The following is a 20764-nucleotide window of genomic DNA, read 5'->3' as shown; positions in this document are numbered from 1 at the left end:
TTTTGTTTGCTGGCCAGGGCCTAATTGCCTTCCATGAGTGAATGTGATTATGTACATTTATACAATGGAAAAGTTATACTTTTTATGTTTGCGTCAAATACCCTACTCCTTGGAAGTTGTGTATTGATTATACAATGCCTTCAGAAAGTATCGTTCACTTATCAAATCCACTTCAATCAGTGTAGATGAAGGGGAGGACACAGGTTGAAGAAGGATTTTAAAGCCTTGAGAGAATTGAGACATGGATTGTGTGTGTGCCGTTAAAAGGGTGAATGGGCAAGACAAAAGATCCGTGCCTTTGAACGGGGTACGGTAGTAGGTGCCTAGTGGTTAGAGCGTTGGGCCAGTAACGGAAAGGTTGCTGGATCGAATCCCCGAGTTGACAAGGTACAAATCTGTCGTTCTGCCCCTGAACAAGGCAGTTAACCCACTGTTCCCTGGTAGGCTGTCATATTAAAAGAAAAATTTGTTTTGAACTGACTTGCCTAGTTAAATAAAAAAAGGTGCCAGACGCACTGTTTTGTGTCGAACTGGAACGCTGCAGCGTTTTTCACACAAGTTTCCTGTGTCTATCAAGAATGGTCCACCACCCAAAGGACATCCAGCCAACTTGACACAACTGGGAAGCATTGGAGTCAACATGGGCCAGCATCACTGTGGAATGCTTTCGACACCTTGTAGAGTCCATGCCCTGACTAATTGAGGCTACTCTGAGAGTAAAAGGGGGTGCAACGCAATATTAGGAAGGACTCGACATTGAGATGTAGAGTCCAAAATGGAAGGTTCAATAACTTTAAGTATAGCATGCTCATAAACATTCTTTTTAATGAGATTGAGAAGTGTCAGTTCCTCCAGCAGTATAAAGGTTAAACCCTTGAGGCCATTTCCTAGATCCAGATTAAGTCCACTTCATGCTCAATGGAGATTTTACATTTTTAAATATTTTTCAGTTTCACATAACTGAAATGCATTAGGTCAGTAACTTTTATGATAAACCTTAAGCCATCTCACAGCTACACTAACACAACACTCGTATAATCTACCTGGGGTATTGAAATCTGGGCCTAGGTTTGTGGCACATGCACAGATTGTTATTTGGAGATTTAGAAAATGGGAAAAGAAACAATGGAGGGCGAAGAGAAAATAACCCTAAACTTTGGCATAATTTAAAATAAAAAAAATGGATGTACCAATCCCAGATTGCACCTTTTAAAGCCTTAAAACTTTGATGGTGTTTATTTTTTTTAAATAAAAAAAATGGATGTACCAATCCCAGATTGCACCTTTTAAAGCCTTAAAACTTTGGTGTTTTATTTGCATAAATAATATGCTATGTTGATGGAATGTTTAAGATTCAGTTAGGCCACATTTTATACGACAGTCCATCATTACTTTCAGACATGAAGGTCAGTCAATACGAAACATTTCAATAACTTTTTGAAAGTTTCTTCAAGTGCAGTCACAGAAACCATGAAGCGCTATGATGAAACTGGGTCTCATGAGGACCGCCACAGGAAAGGAAGACCCAGAGTTACCTCTGCTGCAGAGGATAAGTTCATTAGAGTTAACTGCACATCAGATTGCAGCCCAAATAAATGCTTCACAGTAGGGCTTGGCGATATGGCCAAAATCTCATATCGCGATATAGTTAATTTCTTCATATAAAGGTACATATTGATATAGCACATTTATGTAGAACCTTTGTGCAAATGCATGTATCAAAATATTAATGTATAAAATCTAAAAAGGTCAATGGAAAACAAACTATAGTTGCAAACAAAATTTAGGCCTAAAATATATATATATATGTATTTTTTAGGGGTGGGTCTTGCCTGTTTTGCAAGTTATTTTGGCATTAATACGTGTCACATTTCAATTTGCATTTGGTACCTTGGGTTGAGTGTTAGCACCAACTCACAAAACCCCCGTTTCTCGACAGTGTGAATTGGGGCCATGTCTTTGCAGATGTACGTTGTAACGGCAGCTGTTATCTCCTTCCATCTTCGTGATTCTTTGCCATATGGTGTGCCGCGGGCAAAAGCCTCTTGCAACGTTCTGAGTCGGGGGTATGTTTCGAGCCCTCGACTGTACTTTTTTGGGTCTCATCTGTAGACACTCTCCGTACTGTTCCACATGATTCTTGCGTAGGTGGTAAAAGAGGTTAGTGGTGTTTGAGCCTGTTGTCGGGACTGGCCTGCAGCATATTTTGCAGAGGACGGTTTTCTGGTTTGTGTCAGACTTTTCATACCCAAACCACGTCCATGCGACCGAAGTAGCCTCTCTTTTAGGTACGAGCTCCGTGTCTCTGTGTCACGTTCACTCTCCTCCATGTTTGTTTGTGTTGCAAATCTCCTTCCACAAGGCACGTGTGGAAGAACACAAAGCGTTGTCCAATTGACAAAAAATATTGCCGTAAAGAGTGTGATTTGCGACACAATGAAACAAACGATAAAAAAACATCTATTGTTTCATATTATTCGTTTATTTTGTTATGTTGCAAATCACACGCTTTACGGCAATATTTTTTGTTAATTGTACGACGCTTTGTGTCCACACGTGCCGAGTGGAAGGAAATTTTGCTTTGCTGGTGAGACTCTGATTTATTTAGAATTCAAGACACACTTAACCAGCATGTCTACCACCGCATTCTGCAGCGATACGCCATACCGTCTTCTTTGTGCTTAGTGGTACTATCATTTGTTCTTCAAAAGGACAATAACCCAACACGCATCCAGGCTTTGTAAGGGCTATTTGACTAAGAAGGGGAGTGGAGCATTGGCTAATCCATAAGGAATCACCAAGTACTCGTAGTGGCCAGACATTGTGCTGAATGCCGTTCAGATTGTAGGCACTCCGCCAGGTCCAGTCCAGTGAAAAACCGGGCCCCACGGAGCTGTTCGATGGTTGCCGGGAGAGGGTAGTGGTACTTGGTGGTGATGAAATTGAGACATCTGTAGTTTATGCACGGACGTAGACCTCCCTCTTTGACCACGAGGAAGAGGTGGTGGGGCAGATGAAACCCTGTTGGAGAGCCTCCTGGATGTACTCTTCCATAGCCTTGGTTTCAGCCACCGACTGGGTAGACGCGACTGCGCGGAGCAGTAGTTTCTGCTAGCATGTTGATAGCACAGTCCCAGGGGTGATGAAGAGAGAAACATGTGGCGCGGGTCTTGGAGAAAACCTCTCAGAGATCCTGGTAAACATCTGTGATGTCGGCCTGGAGGGCCGCCACAGGACTCTCAACTGACGTGGAACCACCGGGTAAGGGAAAGCAGGTCTTCCGACATCAGGGTGCCCAGGCAGTGATCTCCATCCTTGATTAGGAGATGGTGGGGTCGTGACGTTGGAGCCATGGGAGGTCGAGGATGGCTTTCTTGGTGAAGGGTCCCACAGTGATGGTGAGTGGTCTGTGATGTGTGGGATTGTCCCGGATCTAGTGCTTGAAATTGTTAATGAAATTTCCCATGGCACCGGAGTCCACTAGAGCTACAGAAACAACACGAGGGACAGCCAGCCAGTGAAATTTAAACCAGAAAGGGTTTGGTGGAAAGTGATGATGGAATACTCACGCCTACCCTGGGAAACGGATGATCACGGTGCCGTCCCTCAGCCCTTGTGGACCCCTGGTTGGGACGCACTGGACACCGTTGAAGCTGGTGCCCCTCCTGACCGCAATAGGGACAGAGCCCCAGCCATCTCCGACAGCATCGCTCTGCCACGGTGAGGTGTGTGGACCCTACCTCCTTGGGTTCAGGCTTTGTCTCAGGAAGGCCAAAGGAGGAGAGCAAGATGCGATGGAGGTGCCGACACTCCCGAAGAACATTATCCAGATGGACGGCCATCGCGATGAGTGTTTCCAAGGAGAGGTTGTCTCGACACACCAGCTCCGTCTGGATCTCTTCACGCTGTCCTCTTCTGAATAGGGTGCGGAGTGCCGGCTCATTTCATATGCTGGAGGCTGTCACGGTCCGGAAGGTGAGTGCGTACTCTGCAGCGGTCTGGACAAAGGTACCACATTCATCTGTACAAACAATAGTATGCAAGTATAAACGCCATGGGACCATGCAGCCATCCTACCGCTCAGGAAGGAGGCGCGTTCTGTCTCCTAGAGATGAACGTACTTTGGTACGAAAAGTGCAAATCAATCCCAGAACAACAGCAAAGGACGTTGTGAAGATGCAGGAGGAAACAAGTACAAAAGTATCTCTATCCACAGTAAAACGAGTCCTACATCAACATAACCTGAAAGGCCGCTCCGCAAGGAAGAAGCCACTGCTCCAAAACCGCCATAAACGGTTTGCAACTGCACATGGGGACAAAGATTGTACTTTTTGGTGGAATGGCCTCTTCTCTGATGAAACAAAAATATGACTGTTTGGACATAATGACCATTGTTATGTTTGGAGGAAAAAGGGGGATGCTTGCAAGCCGAAGAACACCATCCCAACTGTGAAGCACGGGGTGGCAGCATCATGTTGTGGGGGTGCTTTGCTGCAAGAGGGACTGGTGCACTTCACAAAATACACTGCTCAAAAAAAAATAAAGGGAACACTAAAATAACACATCCTAGATCAGAATGAATGAAATATTCTTATTAAATCATTTTTTCTTTACATACTTGAATGTGCTGACAAGAAAATCACACAAAAATGATCAATGGAAATCAAATTGATCAACCCATTGAGGTCTGGATTTGGAGTCACTCAAAATTAAAGTGGAAAACGACACTACAGGCTGATCCAACTTTGATGTAATGTCCTTAAAACAAGTCAAAATGAGGCTCAGTAGTGTGTGTGGCCTCCACGTGCCTGTATGACCTCCCTACAACACCTGGGCATGCTCCTGATGAGGTGGCGGATGGTGTCCTGAGGGATCTCCTCCCAGACCTGGACTAAAGCATCCGCCAACTCCTGGACAGTCTGATTCCCAGTCACAAATGTTTCCAGTGGATGGAGCGAGACATAATGTCCCAGATGTGCCCAATTGGATTCAGGTCTGGGGAACGGGTGAGCCAGTCCATAGCATCAATGCCTTCCTCTTGCAGGAACTGCTGACACACTCCAGCCACATGAGGTTTAGCATTGTCTTGCATTAGGAGGAACCCAGGGCCAACCGCACCAGCATATGGTCTCACAAGGGGTCTGAGGATCTCATCTCGGTACCTAATGGCAGTCAGGCTACCTCTGGCGTGCACATGGAGGGCTGTGCGGCCCCCCCAAAGAAATGCCACCCCACACCATGACTGACCCACCGCCAAACCGGTCGTGCTGGAGGATGTTGCAGAACGTTCTCCACGGCGTCTCCAGACTGTCACATGTGCTCAGTGTGAGCACTGGAGGTCATTTTGCAGGGCTCTGGCAGTGCCCCTCCTGCTCCTCCTTGCACAAAGGCGGAGGTAGCGGTCCTGCTGCTGGGTTGTTGCCCTCCTACGGCCTCCTCCACGTCTCCTGATGTACTGGCCTGTCTCCTGGTTGCGCCTCCATGCTCTGGACACTACGCTGATAGACGCAGCAAACCTTCTTGCCACAGCTCGCATTGATGTGCCATCCTGGATGTGCTGCACTACCTGAGCCACTTGTGTGGGTTGTAGACTCCGTCTCATGCTACCACTAGAGTGAAAGCACCGCTAGCATTCAAAAGTGACCAAAACATCAGCCAGGAAGCATAGGAACTGAGAAGTGGTCTGTGGTCACCACCTGCAGAACCACTCCTTTATTGGGGGTGTCTTGCTAATTGCCTATAATTTCCACCTGTTGTCTATTCCATTTGCACAACAGCATGTGAAATTTATTGTCAATCAGTGTTGCTTCCTAAGTGGACAGTTTGATTTCACAGAAGTGTGATTGACTTGGAGTTACATTGTTGTTTAATCCAAGATGGCGTAGCAGTCAGACGTCTTGTTGTGTCGTGTCCCTTGTGTATATATTGTTTTTTTACATATTTTTCTTCGCACATCTTTTAAAACATTTTGCTAAACCTCAACTTCTAAATACTCTCCTGCAACCCGCCTCTGTAGCGCGGATCTGCTTTTTTTTTAAAGTATTTATATTTACTTTGTATCCGGAACCCCCCTCAACTGAAGCTAGCCAGCTAACTACCAGCTATCAGCAAACCATTGCTAACGGTCTTCAGCTAACCGGTCATCAGCTAACCTTTAGCTCGGAAAGCTCTCGCCAGTTCGAACAACGCGACTCTAACCAGAGCATAACGGACCTATAATTTTTTATGCCCGGATTCCCACCGCAAACGGAACATTTTCAGCTGGATCTTCACAACTAGCTAACTAGCTAACCGCAACCCCGGATGATTACTCCTGGCTAGCGTTTCCACCCACTTAGCTTGAAGCTATCCCGGCCAGAGCGACGTCCCCCAAAGGCTAACTTTCTAGCCCTTGCTATCTCCTTGCTTGCTAATTTGGCCTGCTAACTGCTAGCTTGTTTAACCCCGGCCTACTAACTGTTAGCTTGTTAGCACAGGCCTGCTAACCGTCTGAATCGCCGTGTCCCAACCACTCACTGGACCCATATTTACTTTCAATCTCTTTTCGATTTTTAATTCGATTTTTAATTCGTTTATACCTTCCGGTAACCTGCCTCACCCAATGTGATACGGAATCGCTATTATTTTTAATTTTTAAAACACACTCAAGAACCTCCAGAAGCTAACCAGCTAACTAGCTACAAGCTATTTAGTCATTGTTAGCCACTGCTAGCGGCTTTTACCTTTTTACCTTCTGCACAGCCAGCCAGTTTTTTTTAACCTGGATAATACTCGCCAGTCTACCTTCCCTGCCCCCTGGACACTGATCACTTGGCTACATAGCTGATGCCTGCTGGACGGTCCATTAATCACGGTACTCCATTCTGCTTGTTTATGTTTTATCTGTCGGCCCCAGCCGCACTCAGGCTCTGTGTGTAGTTAATCCGACCCTCCCTGCCTAGTCAACGCCATTTTACCTGCTGTTGTTGTGCTAGCTGATTAGCTGTTGTTGTTTTAGCTACTGTTTTAGCTAGCTCTCCCAATTCAACACCTGTGATTACTGTATGCCTCGCTGTATGTCTCTCTCAAATGTCAACATGCCTTGTATACTGTTGTTCAGGTTAGTTATCATTGTTTTAGTTTACAATGGAGCCCCTAGTTCCACCCTTCATAACCCTGATACCTCCTTTGTCCCACCTCCCACACATGCGGTGACCTCACCCATTACAACCAGCATGTCCAGTGATACCTCTCTCATCATTACCCAGTGCCTGGGCTTACCTCCGCTGTACCCGCACCCCACCATACCCCTGTCTGCGCATTATGCCCTGAATATATTCTACCATGCCCAGAAATCTGCTCCTTTTATTCTCTGTCCCCAACGCTCTAGGCGACCAGTTTTGATAGCCTTTAGCCGCACCCTCATTCTACTCCTCCTCTGTTCCGCGGGTGATGTGGAGGTAAACCCAGGCCCTGCATGTCCCCAGGCATCCTCATTTGTTGACTTCTGTAATCGAAAAAGCCTTTATTTCATGCATGTCAACATCAGAAGCCTCCTCCCCAAGTTTGTTTTACTCACTGCTTTAGCACACTCTGCTAACCCTGATGTCCTTGCCGTGTCTGAATCCTGGCTCAGGAAGGCCACCAAAAATTCTGAGATTTCCATACCCAACTATAACATTTTCCGTCAAGATAGAACTGCCAAAGGGGGAGCAGTTGCAGTCTACTGCAGAGAGAGCCTGCAAAGTAATGTCATACTTTCCAGGTCCATACCCAAACAGTTCGAACTACTAATTTTGAAAATTACTCTCTCCAGAAATAAGTCTCTCACTGTTGCCGCCTGCTACCGACCCCCCTCAGCTCCCAGCTGTGCCCTGGACACCATTTTGTGAATTGATCGCCCCCCATCTAGCTTCAGAGTTTGTTTTGTTAGGTGACCTAAACTGGGATATGCTTAACACCCCGGCAGTCCTACAATCTAAGCTAGATGCCCTCAATCTCACACAAATCATCAATGAACCCACCAGGTACAACCCTAAATCTGTAAACAAGGGCACCCTCATAGACATCATCCTGACCAACTGGCCCTCCAAATACACCTCCGCTGTCTTCAACCAGGATCTCAGCGATCACGGCCTCATTGCCTGTATCCGCTACGGAGCCGCAGTCAAACGACCACCCCTCATCATTGTCAAACGCTCCCTAAAACACTTCTGTGAGCAGGCCTTTCTAATCGACCTGGCCCGGGTATCTTGGAAGGACATTGACCTCATCCCGTCAGTTGAGGGTGCCTGGTCATTCTTTAAAAGTAACTTCCTCACCATTTTAGATAAGCATGCTCCGTTCAAAAAATGCAGAACTAAGAACAGATATAGCCCTTGGTTCACTCCAGACCTGACTGCCCTCGACCAGCACAAAAACATCCTGTGGCGGACTGCAATAGCATCGAATAGTCCCCGCGATATGCAACTGTTCAGGGAAGTCAGGAACCAATACACGCAGTCAGTCAGGAAAGCTAAGGCCAGCTTCTTCAGGCAGAAATTTGCATCCTGTAGCTCCAACTCCAAAAAGTTCTGGGACACTGTGAAGTCCATGGAGAACAAGAGCACCTCCTCCCAGCTGCCCACTGCACTGAGGCTAGGTAACACGGTCACCACCGATAAATCCATGATTATCAAACTTCAACAAGCATTTCTCAACGGCTGGCCATGCCTTCCGCCTGGCTACTCCAACCTCGGCCAACAGCTCCGCCCCCCCCGCAGCTACTCGCCCAAGCCTCTCCAGGTCCTCCTTTACCCAAATCCAGATAGCAGATGTTCTGAAAGAGCTGCAAAACCTGGACCCGTACAAATCAGCTGGGCTTGACAATCTGGACCCTCTATTTCTGAAACTATCCGCCGCCATTGTCGCAACCCCTATTACCAGCCTGTTCAACCTCTCTTTCATATCGTCTGAGATCCCCCAAGGATTGGAAAGCTGCCGCAGTCATCCCCCTCTTCAAAGGGGGAGACACCCTGGACCCAAACTGTTACAGACCCAAATCCATCCTGCCCTGCTTATCGAAGGTCTTCGAAAGCCAAGTCAACAAACGGGTCACTGACCATCTCGAATCCCACCGTACCTTCTCCGCTGTGCAATCTGGTTTCCGAGCCGGTCACGGGTGCACCTCAGCCACGCTCAAGGTACTAAACGATATCATAACCGCCACCGATAAAAGACAGTACTGTGCAGCCGTCTTCATCGACCTTGCCAAGGCTTTCGACTCTGTCAATCACCATATTCTTATCGGCAGACTCAGTAGCCTCGGTTTTTCGGATGACTGCCTTGCCTGGTTCACCAATTACTTTGCAGACAGAGTTCAGTGTGTCAAATCGGAGGGCATGCTGTCCGGTCCTCTGGCAGTCTCTATGGGAGTGCCACAGGGTTCAATATTCGGGCCGACTCTTTTCTCTGTATATATCAATGATGTTGCTCTTGCTGCGGGCGATTCCCTGATCCACCTCTACGCAGACGACACCATTCTATATACTTCCGGCCCGTCCTTGGACACTGTGCTATCTAACCTCCAAACGAGCTTCAATGCCATACAACACTCCTTCCGTGGCCTCCAACTGCTCTTAAACGCTAGTAAAACCAAATGCATGCTTTTCAACCGTTCGCAGCCTGCACCCGCACGCCTGACCAGCATCACCACCCTGGATGGTTCCGACCTTGAATATGTGGACATCTATAAGTACCTAGGTGTCTGGCTAGACTGTAAACTCTCCTTCCAGACTCATATCAAACATCTCCAATCGAAAATCAAGTCAAGAGTCGGCTTTCTATTCCGCAACAAAGCCTCCTTCACTCACGCCGCCAAACTTACCATCCTACCGATCCTCGACTTCGGCGATGTCATCTACAAAATTGCTTCCAACACTCTACTCAGCAAACTGGATGCAGTTTATCACAGTGCCATCCGTTTTGTCACTAAAGCACCTTATACCACCCACCACTGCGACTTGTATGCTCTAGTCGGCTGGCCCTCGCTACATATTCGTCGCCAGACCCACTGGCTCCAGGTCATCTACAAGTCCATGCTAGGTAAAGCTCTGCCTTATCTCAGTTCACTGATCACGATGGCAACACCCATCCGTAGCACGCGCTCCAGCAGGTGTATCTCACTGATCATCCCTAAAGCCAACACCTCATTTGGCCGCCTTTCGTTCCAGTTCTCTGCTGCCTGTGACTGGAACGAATTGCAAAAATCGCTGAAGTTGGAGACTTATCTCCCTCACCAACTTCAAACATCTGCTATCTGGGCAGCTAACCGATCGCTGCAGCTGTACATAGTCTATCGGTAAATAGCCCACCCATTTTTTACCTACCTCATCCCCATACTGTTTTTATTTATTTACTTTTCTGCTCTTTTGCACACCAATATCTCTACCTGTACATGACCATCTGATCATTTATCACTCCAGTTTTAATCTGCAAAATTGTAATTATTCACCTACCTCCTCATGCCTTTTGCACACAATGTATATAGACTCCCCTTTTTTTCTACTGTGTTATTGACTTGTTAATTGTTTACTCCATGTGTAACTCTGTTGTCTGTTCACACTGCTATGCTTTATCTTGGCCAGGTCGCAGTTGCAAATGAGAACTTGTTCTCAACTAGCCTACCTGGTTAAATAAAGGTGTTCTCAACTAGCCTACCTGGTTAAATAAAGGTGAAATAAAATAAGTGTTCCCTTTATTTTTTGGAGCAGTATATATGTCATTATGAGGAAGGAAAATTACGGGGATATATTGAAGCAACATCTCAAGAGATCAGTCAGGAAGATAAAGCTTGGTCGCAAATGGGTTTTCCAAATGGACAATGACCCCAAGCATACTTCCAAAGTTGTGGCAAAATGGCTTAAGGACAACAAAGTCAAGGTATTGGAGTGGCCATTACCAAAGCCCTGACCTCAATCCCATAGAAAATGTGTGGGCAGAACTGAAAAAGCATGTGCAAGCAAGGATGCCTACAAACCTGTCTTAGTTGCACCAGGTCGGTCAGGAGGAATGGGCCAAAATTCACCATACTTATTGTGGGAAGCTTGTGGAAGGCTACCCAAAACGTTTGACTCAAGTTAAGCATTTTAAAGGCAATACACTCAATTAGAATTTAGTTGCATGTAAACTTCTGACCCACTGGGAATGTGATGAAAAAAAAAAGCTGAAATAAATATTGCACATTCTTAAAATAAAGTGGTGATCCTAAAACAGGGATTTTTTACCAGGATTAAATGTCAGGAATTGTGAAACTGAGTTGAAATGTAGTTGGCTAAGGTGTATGTAAACTTCCGACTTCAACTCTAGGTTTGTTCCTCACTTGCATCTGTGACCTTTTGTAGTTTTAACCATGAACTAATCCACTGTGCCACAGGACTGGAGCTAACGTGTGTCCTCATACTTTTTACTTTCACCAGTCCTCTTCATTTCATGTCAAGTTTAGATGTTTCGACTTCCGTACAAATATACAGTACCAGTCAAAAGTTTGGACACCTTCAAGGGTTTTTCTTTCTTTTTACTGTTTTCTACTTTGTGGAATAATAGTGAAGACAACTACACACTGAACCAGCATGGCTTCCAAAGCATTCTGCAGCAATACGCCATCTCATATGGTGTTGGGCTTAGTGGGACGATCATCACTATCACGACCCAACGCACCTCCAGGCTGCTTAATGGCTATTTGACCAAGAAAGAGAGTGATGGAGTGCTGCATCAGATGAGATGGCCTCCACAATCACCCAATCCTAACCCAATTGATGAGTTGGACCGCAGAGTGAAGGAAAAGCAGCCAACAAGTGCTCAGCATATGTGGGAACTCCTTCAAGACTGTTGGAAAAGTATTCCAGGTGATACTGGTTGAGAGAATGCCAAGAGTGTACAAAGCAGTCACCAAGGCAAATTATGGATACTTTGAAGAATATAAAATATATTTTGATTTGTTTAACACTTTTTGGTAACTCTTTTGGTTACTCTACAATGTAGAAAATAGTTAATGATGATTGGTGTGTCCAAAGTTTTGATACTGTATATTAACATGAACTTATTGCTTGCCAGATTGTGGTGACGTGTCAATAGATATATGCAAATATCTACTAAGACATAGCAGTGAGACTTGAAATTCTTATCCTTTGTGTATAGATCAACTTCATCCTGGTGGTGCAGTGTGCAAGTACAGGGCTGGGAAGTAGCAGATCACAAGTAAAATCTCATTGATGACCTTCCTCAAGAAAGATGTAACTAAGTTTGGGCAATAGCCTAATAAATATTATGATGTAAGTGAACTCAGCAAAAAAAGAAACGTCCCCTTTTCAGGACCCTGTCTTTCAAATTTCATAATAATCCAAATAACTTCACAGTTCTTCATTGTAAAGGGTTTAAACACTGTTTCCCATGCTGGTTCAATGAACCATTAACAATTAATGAACATGCACCTGTGGAACGGTCGTTAAGACACTAACAGACGGTAGGCAAATAATGTCAAAGTTTTAAAAACCTAGGACACTAAAGAGGCCTTTCTACTGACTCTGAAAACACCAAAAGAAAGAAGTCCATGGTCCCTGCTCATCTGCGTGAACGTGCTTTAGGCATGCTGCAAGGAGGCATGAGGACTGCAGATGTGGCCAATAAATTGCAATGTCTGTACTGTGAGACGCCTAAGACAGCGCTACAGGGAGACAGGATGGACAGCTGATCGTCCTCGCAGTTGCAGACCACGTGTAACAACACCTGCACAGGATCGGTACATTCGAACATCACACCTGCGGGACAGGTACAGGATGGCAGCAACAACTCAGAGTTAAACCAGGAACGCACAATCCCTCCATCAGTGCTCAGACTGTCCGCAACAGACTGAGAGGCTGGACTGAGGGCTTGTAGGCCTGTTGTAAAGGCAGGTCCTCACCAGACATCACCGGCAACAACGTCGCCTATGGGCACAAACCCACCGTCGCTGGACCAGACAGGACTGGCAAAAAAGTGCTCTTCACTGACAAATCGCGGTTTTTTCTCACCAGGGGTGATGGTCGGATTCGCGTTTATCGTCGAAGGAATGAGCGTTACACCGAGTCCTGTACTCTGGAGCGGGATCGATTTGGAGGTGGAGGGTCCGTAATGGTCTGGGGCAGTGTGTCACAGCATCATCGGACTGAGCTTGTTGTCATTGCAGGCAATCTCAACGCTGAGCGTTACAGGGAAGACATCCTCCTCCCTCATGTGGTACCCTTCCTGCAGGCTCATCCTGACATGACCCTCCAGCATGACAATGCCACCAGCCATACTGCTCGTTCTGTGCGTGATTTCCTGCAAGGCAGGAATGTCAGTGTTCTGCCATGGCCAGTGAAGAGGCCCGATCTCAATCCCAATGCTGGGACCTGTTGGATTGGAGGGCGAAGGCTAGGGCCATTCCACCCCAGAAATGCAGGTGCCTTGGCGGAAGAGTGGGGTAACATCTCACAGCAAGAACTGGCAAATCTGGTGCAGTCCATGAGGAGGAGATACACTGCAATACTTAATGCAGCTGGTGGCCACACCAGAGACTGACTGTTACTGGATTTTGACCCCCCCCCCCCCCCCCCCCTTTTGTTCAGGGACACAATATTCCATTTCTGTTAGTCACAAGTCTGTGGAACTGGTTCAGTTTGTCTCAGTTGTTGAATCTTGTTATGTTCATACAAATATTTACGCATGTTAAGTTTGCTGAAAATAAACGCAGTTGACAGTGAGAGGATGTTTCTTTTTTGATGAGTTTAGATTAAATTGCCATATGTAGACTATGCTTATAAATTAAGTAACTTCCCATAATGTTACACTTTACATCAATATTACCAGGACATTGCAGTAATGTTTTCAGAACCACTTCCATTATCAATACTGTATGTTCTCAGAACATTATTGGTAACAGCATAACATTAAAGAATAACTTATTGGTGTCCCTTGATGGAGCGTTTTTCGGTCTTAAGAATGGCAGATTTGCTACAATATGTTGGGCAGCATCCATAGACATAATGGGAGGTTCCAATATTGTTTTCTTATAACCACTCATTGTATTCTGGCAATATCTGAAGTATATTGAGGGAACATTTTTGGAACAGTCAGAACATCGCTCTAACTTAGAGTATTATAGGTATGTTCTGTGCTTGTTGTTATAGGTGTCTTGGATGACATCTCCATCAGCATAAGCAAAACATTCCAGTAATGTTTTCTCATAACCAATTTCATTGAATCTAGGCATGATCGCTGAAGTATGTTTAGGGAACGTTTTTTTTTTTACGTCATGTCGTAACATCACGCTATAACTTTGAGAGTATTGTGGGAATATTCCCTGCTGGTTGGTAAGGGTGTTTTTACGTCATGTCCTAACATCACGCTATAACTTTGAGAGTATTGTGGGAATATTCCCTGCTGGTTGGTAAGGGTGTTTTTACGTCATGTCCTAACATCACGCTATAACTTTGAGAGTATTGTGGGAATATTCCCTGCTGGTTGGTAAGGGTGTTTTTACGTCATGTCCTAACATCACGCTATAACTTTGAGAGTATTGTGGGAATATTCCCTGCTGGTTGGTAAGGGTGTTTTTACGTCATGTCCTAACATCACGCTATAACTTTGAGAGTATTGTGGGAATATTCCCTGCTGGTTGGTAAGGGTGTTTTTACGTCATGTCCTAACATCACGCTATAACTTTGAGAGTATTGTGGGAATATTCCCTGCTGGTTGGTAAGGGTGTTTTTACGTCATGTCCTAACATCACGCTATAACTTTGAGAGTATTGTGGGAATATTCCCTGCTGGTTGGTAAGGGTGTTTTGAATAGCATCTCCATCAACAAAACACTTCAATGATTTCTCAGAACCACTTCTATATCTCCCACTTTTATATGTTTTACCAACATCACTGGAACATTGTGTTATAACATTCCATGGTGACCTAATAATACACTTAGGGGAATGTTCTGTGGTTATATAGGAATGTCCCAAGGATAGCCTATTTTAATGTCAAATGTTTTCTTAGTAAAAAAAAAGAAGGTGTTATCAAAAACATTATTGGGATGTTAGGGTTTAATCTAACTAGAAATTAATGGGAATGTTAGCTAATGTCCTGGGAATGTTCCCGGCTTGCTGGGTAGCTATCTGCGTCCGCACTGTGTCCGTCTCTGTCATGTTATTTTTCAAGAGCACAATTCCCGCTCACATTTAAGCCCTGAATACTGAAATTCTTGATTTATTGTGAGGATTTTCGGTCTATAGAGCACCCCTCTCCCCTTTCAAAGTGTCCCAAAAAATCTACCATGTTACCCAGACCTAGTGCTGTTCCCTAGACTACCCCACTTATGGATGTAGCTAGTCTGCTGTTTATAACCATACAGTAACCTATAGTCTGTTATACAGTTTGCCCACATATACAGGAACTACTAATAACCATACAGTATAGCTTGTTAATAATCGTGTGTGTGTGAGAGAGAGGCTGATTCTGTGCTTGTCAGCAGCCATAAAGGCTACGTGCTGCCCTGCCTGACCCCCGCAGAGTGTGCAGGCTAATTTGAATAGGCCTTTAGAAAACTCTGGTTTGGTGTGGTGGCTGCTGACTCAGGGAGCTACAGTGCGCCTCCCCAGTGCACGCAGGCCAAGTTCAGTGTCTATAGAGTATAGAGAGCATGTCAGGATCCTAGTGCACACCAACCGCTCCGTACGCCCCAAAAAATCGACACCTCGAGGTTTAGAGAAGGCAAAAAAAACTAAAAAAGGAGCGAGACAAGAGGAGCAACGTATTTCAGATGCAGAGTGGCGTGGCGCTTAATGAGGAACCCAGGTAAGGGACCCCTCCCACCCCCACAGTGCCACAGAGGCAGGGCTCTTTGCCCACTCTCGGACCACTGCTAGGCATTCTGGCACCATGAGGGAGGGGGTGGGGGGCTATGGAAAAGTTCTGGATCACATGTGGGGTATAGTATGGCCTGTTTGGCCATTTTCTGTGTCTGCGTGCATGTGAGCGTGCGTCTGAGTATGGGTTCCCATTGTTGCAGTTCTTGGGTAACCTGATGACTAGGCTCTTCTAGAACACATGCTGATATTGTGAGCCCAATGGGCTACTGTGGCCTATCTATCTGGATGGGTCCTTTAAAGAATGGAAATATGACAGATCTGTGAGAATTGTCACTCGGGAAGATTTACTCTGTCGGGGACATACTTTGATTCACTTATGACTTCTTAATACCCGAGCTAGCTGAACATGTTTTAACTTTATAATTCACCTGCCAGTGGATTACTTCAACAGATTTGGCCATGACATTAATGCCTCATTTGAAAATGTACGTGCTCAATGGTCTCTGAGTAAGTGGTTCAAGGATGTTTTTGATTCTCATGAATTCTGTGTGTTTGGATGACTTTTTGGCATTCCTGATTTGTTGAAGTCAGCAGAATGTTTTTAAAAATGTTAGCTTGTCTAATGTTGAAGTAATCAAAGGAGTTGTGTCAAGTTAGCCTTTTCTCAAGGAAGCAGGGCATTCTCTGGATTACCTACTTCCCCAGAAATAGCCTAGAGTAAGAATACCGTTTTTACGGATGTCTCGCTCTTATATCAAGGTCTGATATTTTTTAAATCCTTGGTTTTATGTTGAATACAGTGAGGGTCAATAATGTATATATTTTTTCAGTAGCATGTGTGTCATGTCTAATGACTTTTTAAAAGTGGCATGCATTTTATTTAAGAATGCCCTGTGTTATGTGGGTACTGTTTGAAGGTGTACTGTTCTATCTAGTGCTTAAAACCTTTTTCAAGATTCACCCTTTGAAAGTGATGCCAAATTCTCTTTGCAGAGGAATTTTGTTGAGTTGTTTACCAGAGGTTATAGATGTAGGCCTGTCCGAACAGGTTGGTCTGTTGGTGCCAGTAATACAAACCATAAGTCAGTCACTATAATACATTTGATGTAACTTTACCTGAAACATTTGTCCAGGTACCAATGGATACCTATGTGTGTCGTCTTTGTCATCACTAGCAGGCTTCCACCGGTTACGTAGCCCTGCACCTTGAGGCTGCTGCCCTATATACATAGACTTGGAATCACTAGCAGCCTTCCACCTTGAGGCTGCTGCCCTATACACATAGACTTGGAATCACTAGCAGCCTTCCACCTTGAGGCTGCTGCCCTACACACATAGACTTGGAATCACTAGCAGCCTTCCACCTTGAGGCTGCTGCCCTATACACATAGACTTGGAATCACTAGCAGCCTTCCACCTTGAGGCTGCTGCCCTATACACATAGACTTGGAATCACTAGCAGCCTTCCACCTTGAGGCTGCTGCCCTATACACATAGACTTGGAATCACTAGCAGCCTTCCACCTTGAGGCTGCTGCCCTATACACATAGACTTGGAATCACTAGCAGCCTTCCACCTTGAGGCTGCTGCCCTATACACATAGACTTGGAATCACTAGCAGCCTTCCACCTTGAGGCTGCTGCCCTATACACATAGACTTGGAATCACTAGCAGCCTTCCACCTTGAGGCTGCTGCCCTATACACATAGACTTGGAATCACTAGCAGCCTTCCACCTTGAGGCTGCTGCCCTATATACATAGACTTGGAATCACTGGCAACTTTAATCATGTTTAAATAATGTTTTACATACTGCTTTACTCATGTGTATATAACATATTCTATTCTACTGTATTTCAGTCAATACCACTCTGACATTGAGCAATCTAATATTTATATACTTCTTAATTCCATCATTTGACTTTTAGATTTGTGTGTATTGTTATATACAGTTGGAGCTAGGAACACAAGCATTTTGCTACACCCGCAATAACATCTGCTGAAGGTGTATTTACATTTTTGTACCTTTTTTTATTTAACTAGGGAGCCCGAGTGTGACCAATAAAATGTGACTGAATTAACCTTTTTTTTTTTTTCTCTGTCCATATGGCTCAGTAAGAAGAATAAGGATGGCAAGACGCGGGAGCAGGACTACTCCTCTGAAAGCCATTACAGAATCGTTTCACCAACATTCCAGTATAAGATGAGCCACCAGCGAGTGGGCAAGTGCATCATAATCAACAACAAGAACTTTGACGAAAAGACGGGTATGGCATCACCTTTTTATGTTGACTTGGATACATGGTTGTCTAACACTTTTATATGATCCACACTGCTTTATTAAACGTATACAACACTAATATATTTATGTAACACAGTTACTCTTTATAAGACTGTTCATTTCCACTCAGGGCTCCAGACTGTGACCATTTAGTCTCATTATGCAGCCCTTTGACTTGGCTTTGAATTGGTCACACTGGTGCAAGCCCCACATTGTACCTGGTCACCTCAATCAGAACATTCCATTTTTTGGTCAAACATGAAGGTGCATTAACGTCATGATTCCTGTAATGAAAGTGTCTGCCCTGCCACTGTGCCTGTTTCACTGGGGCCGGTTGCTGTAATGCGGGAGCCTCACACATTCTCTCTCTTCCCCCCCCCCCCCTCGTGCACCCTGAAAAAATGCATTCTGATTGTGTAACATTTCAAAATGCAATTGCGGGACAAAACGCTACTTTGGAAGTTAACTACCTGATAAAGAGAGGAGGATCTCAGCTTTCTGAAACCCTATTTTGACAGTAAAATATATATATTTTTAAATACAGGATTGTCAACTCAATTCATGACAATCACTGGATTATGTTGCATATTGAAATTTCTTGAGTCATACATTGCTGATTGGACATAGTATTCATTAAATAAGTTGTTACGTCTAACATCTCAGTATTCTATGAAACATCTTGAAATACTTTTTAATGACTTTATAAGGTGATTACTCTTATTGTTTCTATTGAGTGACGCTGCAATTTTGTTTATTTTTGGGTGCGACCAAATTATGGGCTCGTGCCACCAACTGAAAAAGTTAGTGGCACCAGTGCCAATAGGGGAAAATGTTAGTCTGGAGCCCTTCCATTTGATATAGCTTGATTTTTAGTGGCCTATTGTATAACACTGTGTAAGCTATACTCTGTACATGTAGAGTACAGTGAATGCTGTTCATATTGTCTGTCAGGGATGAATGTACGCAATGGCACGGATCGAGACGCAGGCGAACTGTTTAAGTGCTTTAAGAGCCTGGGCTTCGACGTCTGCATCTACAACGACCAGACGTGTGAGAAGATGGAGCGTCTTCTCCGAGAGGGTGAGTAACACACTGAGTACATATTGTCCGTACATCAGTATCTATTCTAGGGGCGACTTCAGTGAGAGTACCCTGTCTCACTGCCATCCCCCCTACAGTTCCAAGTATCTATTCTAGGGGCGACTTCAGTGAGAGTACCCTGTCTCACTGTCATCCCCCCCCTACAGTTCCAAGTATCTATTCTAGGGGCGACTTCAGTGAGAGTACCCTGTCTCACTGCCATCCCCCCTACAGTTCCAAGTATCTATTCTAGGGGCGACTTCAGTGAGAGTACCCTGTCTCACTGCCATCCCCCCCTACAGTTCCAAGTATCTATTCTAGGGGCGACTTCAGTGAGAGTACCCTGTCTCACTGCCATCCCCCCTACAGTTCCAAGTATCTATTCTAGGGGCGACTTCAGTGAGTACCCTGTCTCACTGTCATCCCCCCCTACAGTTCCAAGTGCATACATTTTCAAACAGGGCACCAACACCATCACATTCTCTTTTAGTACTGTTTAGGGCTGACCCAATTCAGTCGACTGGTCGATTGGCTGTTGTCAAGATTTCTTTAGACAAGCAGTCGGGGGGGAAAAAATGATTTATAATACTGGTGCACAAGACACCACTCAGACAGGCGCGAATCAGAGAGGACTGATCCATTTGTGGAGTCCATGGGGATGGCACAGTCCATCAGACTAAAACATGTGCTCCTGAAATGATATATGGTTATATTATGTAAGAACAGTGGTGCAACACTAATGTGACATTATTTTATAACAAATGCACTTTCTCCCGCGTTGGACAGTGGTCGGTTCTGAAACACATCAGTGCGCTGTTGAAATGGTGCCTTTTCCTAGACCATGTTGCTATGTGCATAATAGCCAAGTTAACCAGGGGAGGCAGCAGTGGAGTTAGGAGACGAGAAAACAGTCCTTGCCTTAATTGTCTTTGGAAAGTGAGGAGAGAGGAAACCCCAACATAATTAGGTCTATAATCAACAGCCTAACTGTTAAATGTGCCTGGCTTTATACATCATCCATAGACAGTTGCAGTCGGAAGTTTGCATACACTTGGGTTGGAGTCATTAAAACTTGTTTTTCAACCACTCCACATCTCTTGTTAACAAACTATAGTTTTGGCAAGTCGGTTAGGACATCTACTTTGTGCATGACAAGTAATTTTTCCATCAATTGTTTACAGACAGATTATTTCACTTATAATTCACTGTATCACAATTCCAGTGGGTCAGAAGTTTACATACACTACGTTGACTGTGCCTTTAATTAATAAACGGCTTGGAAAATTCCAGAAAATTATGTCATGGCTTCAGAAGCTTCTGATAGGCTAATTGACATCATTTGAGTCAATTGGAGGTGGACCTGTGGATGTATTTTAAGGCCTACCTTCAAACTTGGTGCCTCTTTGCTTGACATCATGGGAAAATCAAAAGAAATCAGTCAAGACCTCAGAAAAAAAATTGTAGACCTCCATAAGTCTGGTTCATCCTTGAGAGCAATGTCCAAATGCCTGAAGGTACCACGTTCATCTGTACAAACAATAGTACGCAAGTATAAACACCATGGGA

General features: G+C 44.8%; 1 protein-coding gene across 3 annotated transcripts in view; it reads left to right on the top strand.

Moving 5' to 3' along the window:
• casp7 (caspase 7, apoptosis-related cysteine peptidase) overlaps window positions 1-20764 on the top strand; it is a 36048-nt gene that overhangs the window by 8277 nt on the left and 7007 nt on the right. For all 3 annotated transcript variants that reach the window (XM_020474086.2, XM_020474084.2, XM_020474083.2), the window contains exons 3-4: window positions 17953-18104; window positions 19070-19198. In XM_020474086.2, coding sequence (XP_020329675.1) covers window positions 17953-18104; window positions 19070-19198 — 281 coding nt within the window. The remainder of the gene's footprint in view (window positions 1-17952; window positions 18105-19069; window positions 19199-20764) is intronic.

The sequence above is a fragment of the Oncorhynchus kisutch genome, linkage group LG25, assembly GCF_002021735.2.
Source record: "Oncorhynchus kisutch isolate 150728-3 linkage group LG25, Okis_V2, whole genome shotgun sequence".
NCBI classification, from domain to species: Eukaryota; Metazoa; Chordata; class Actinopteri; order Salmoniformes; family Salmonidae; genus Oncorhynchus; species Oncorhynchus kisutch.
The sequence above is the reverse complement of the archived record's forward strand: the minus strand, read 5'-3'. Positions and strand labels throughout refer to the sequence as shown.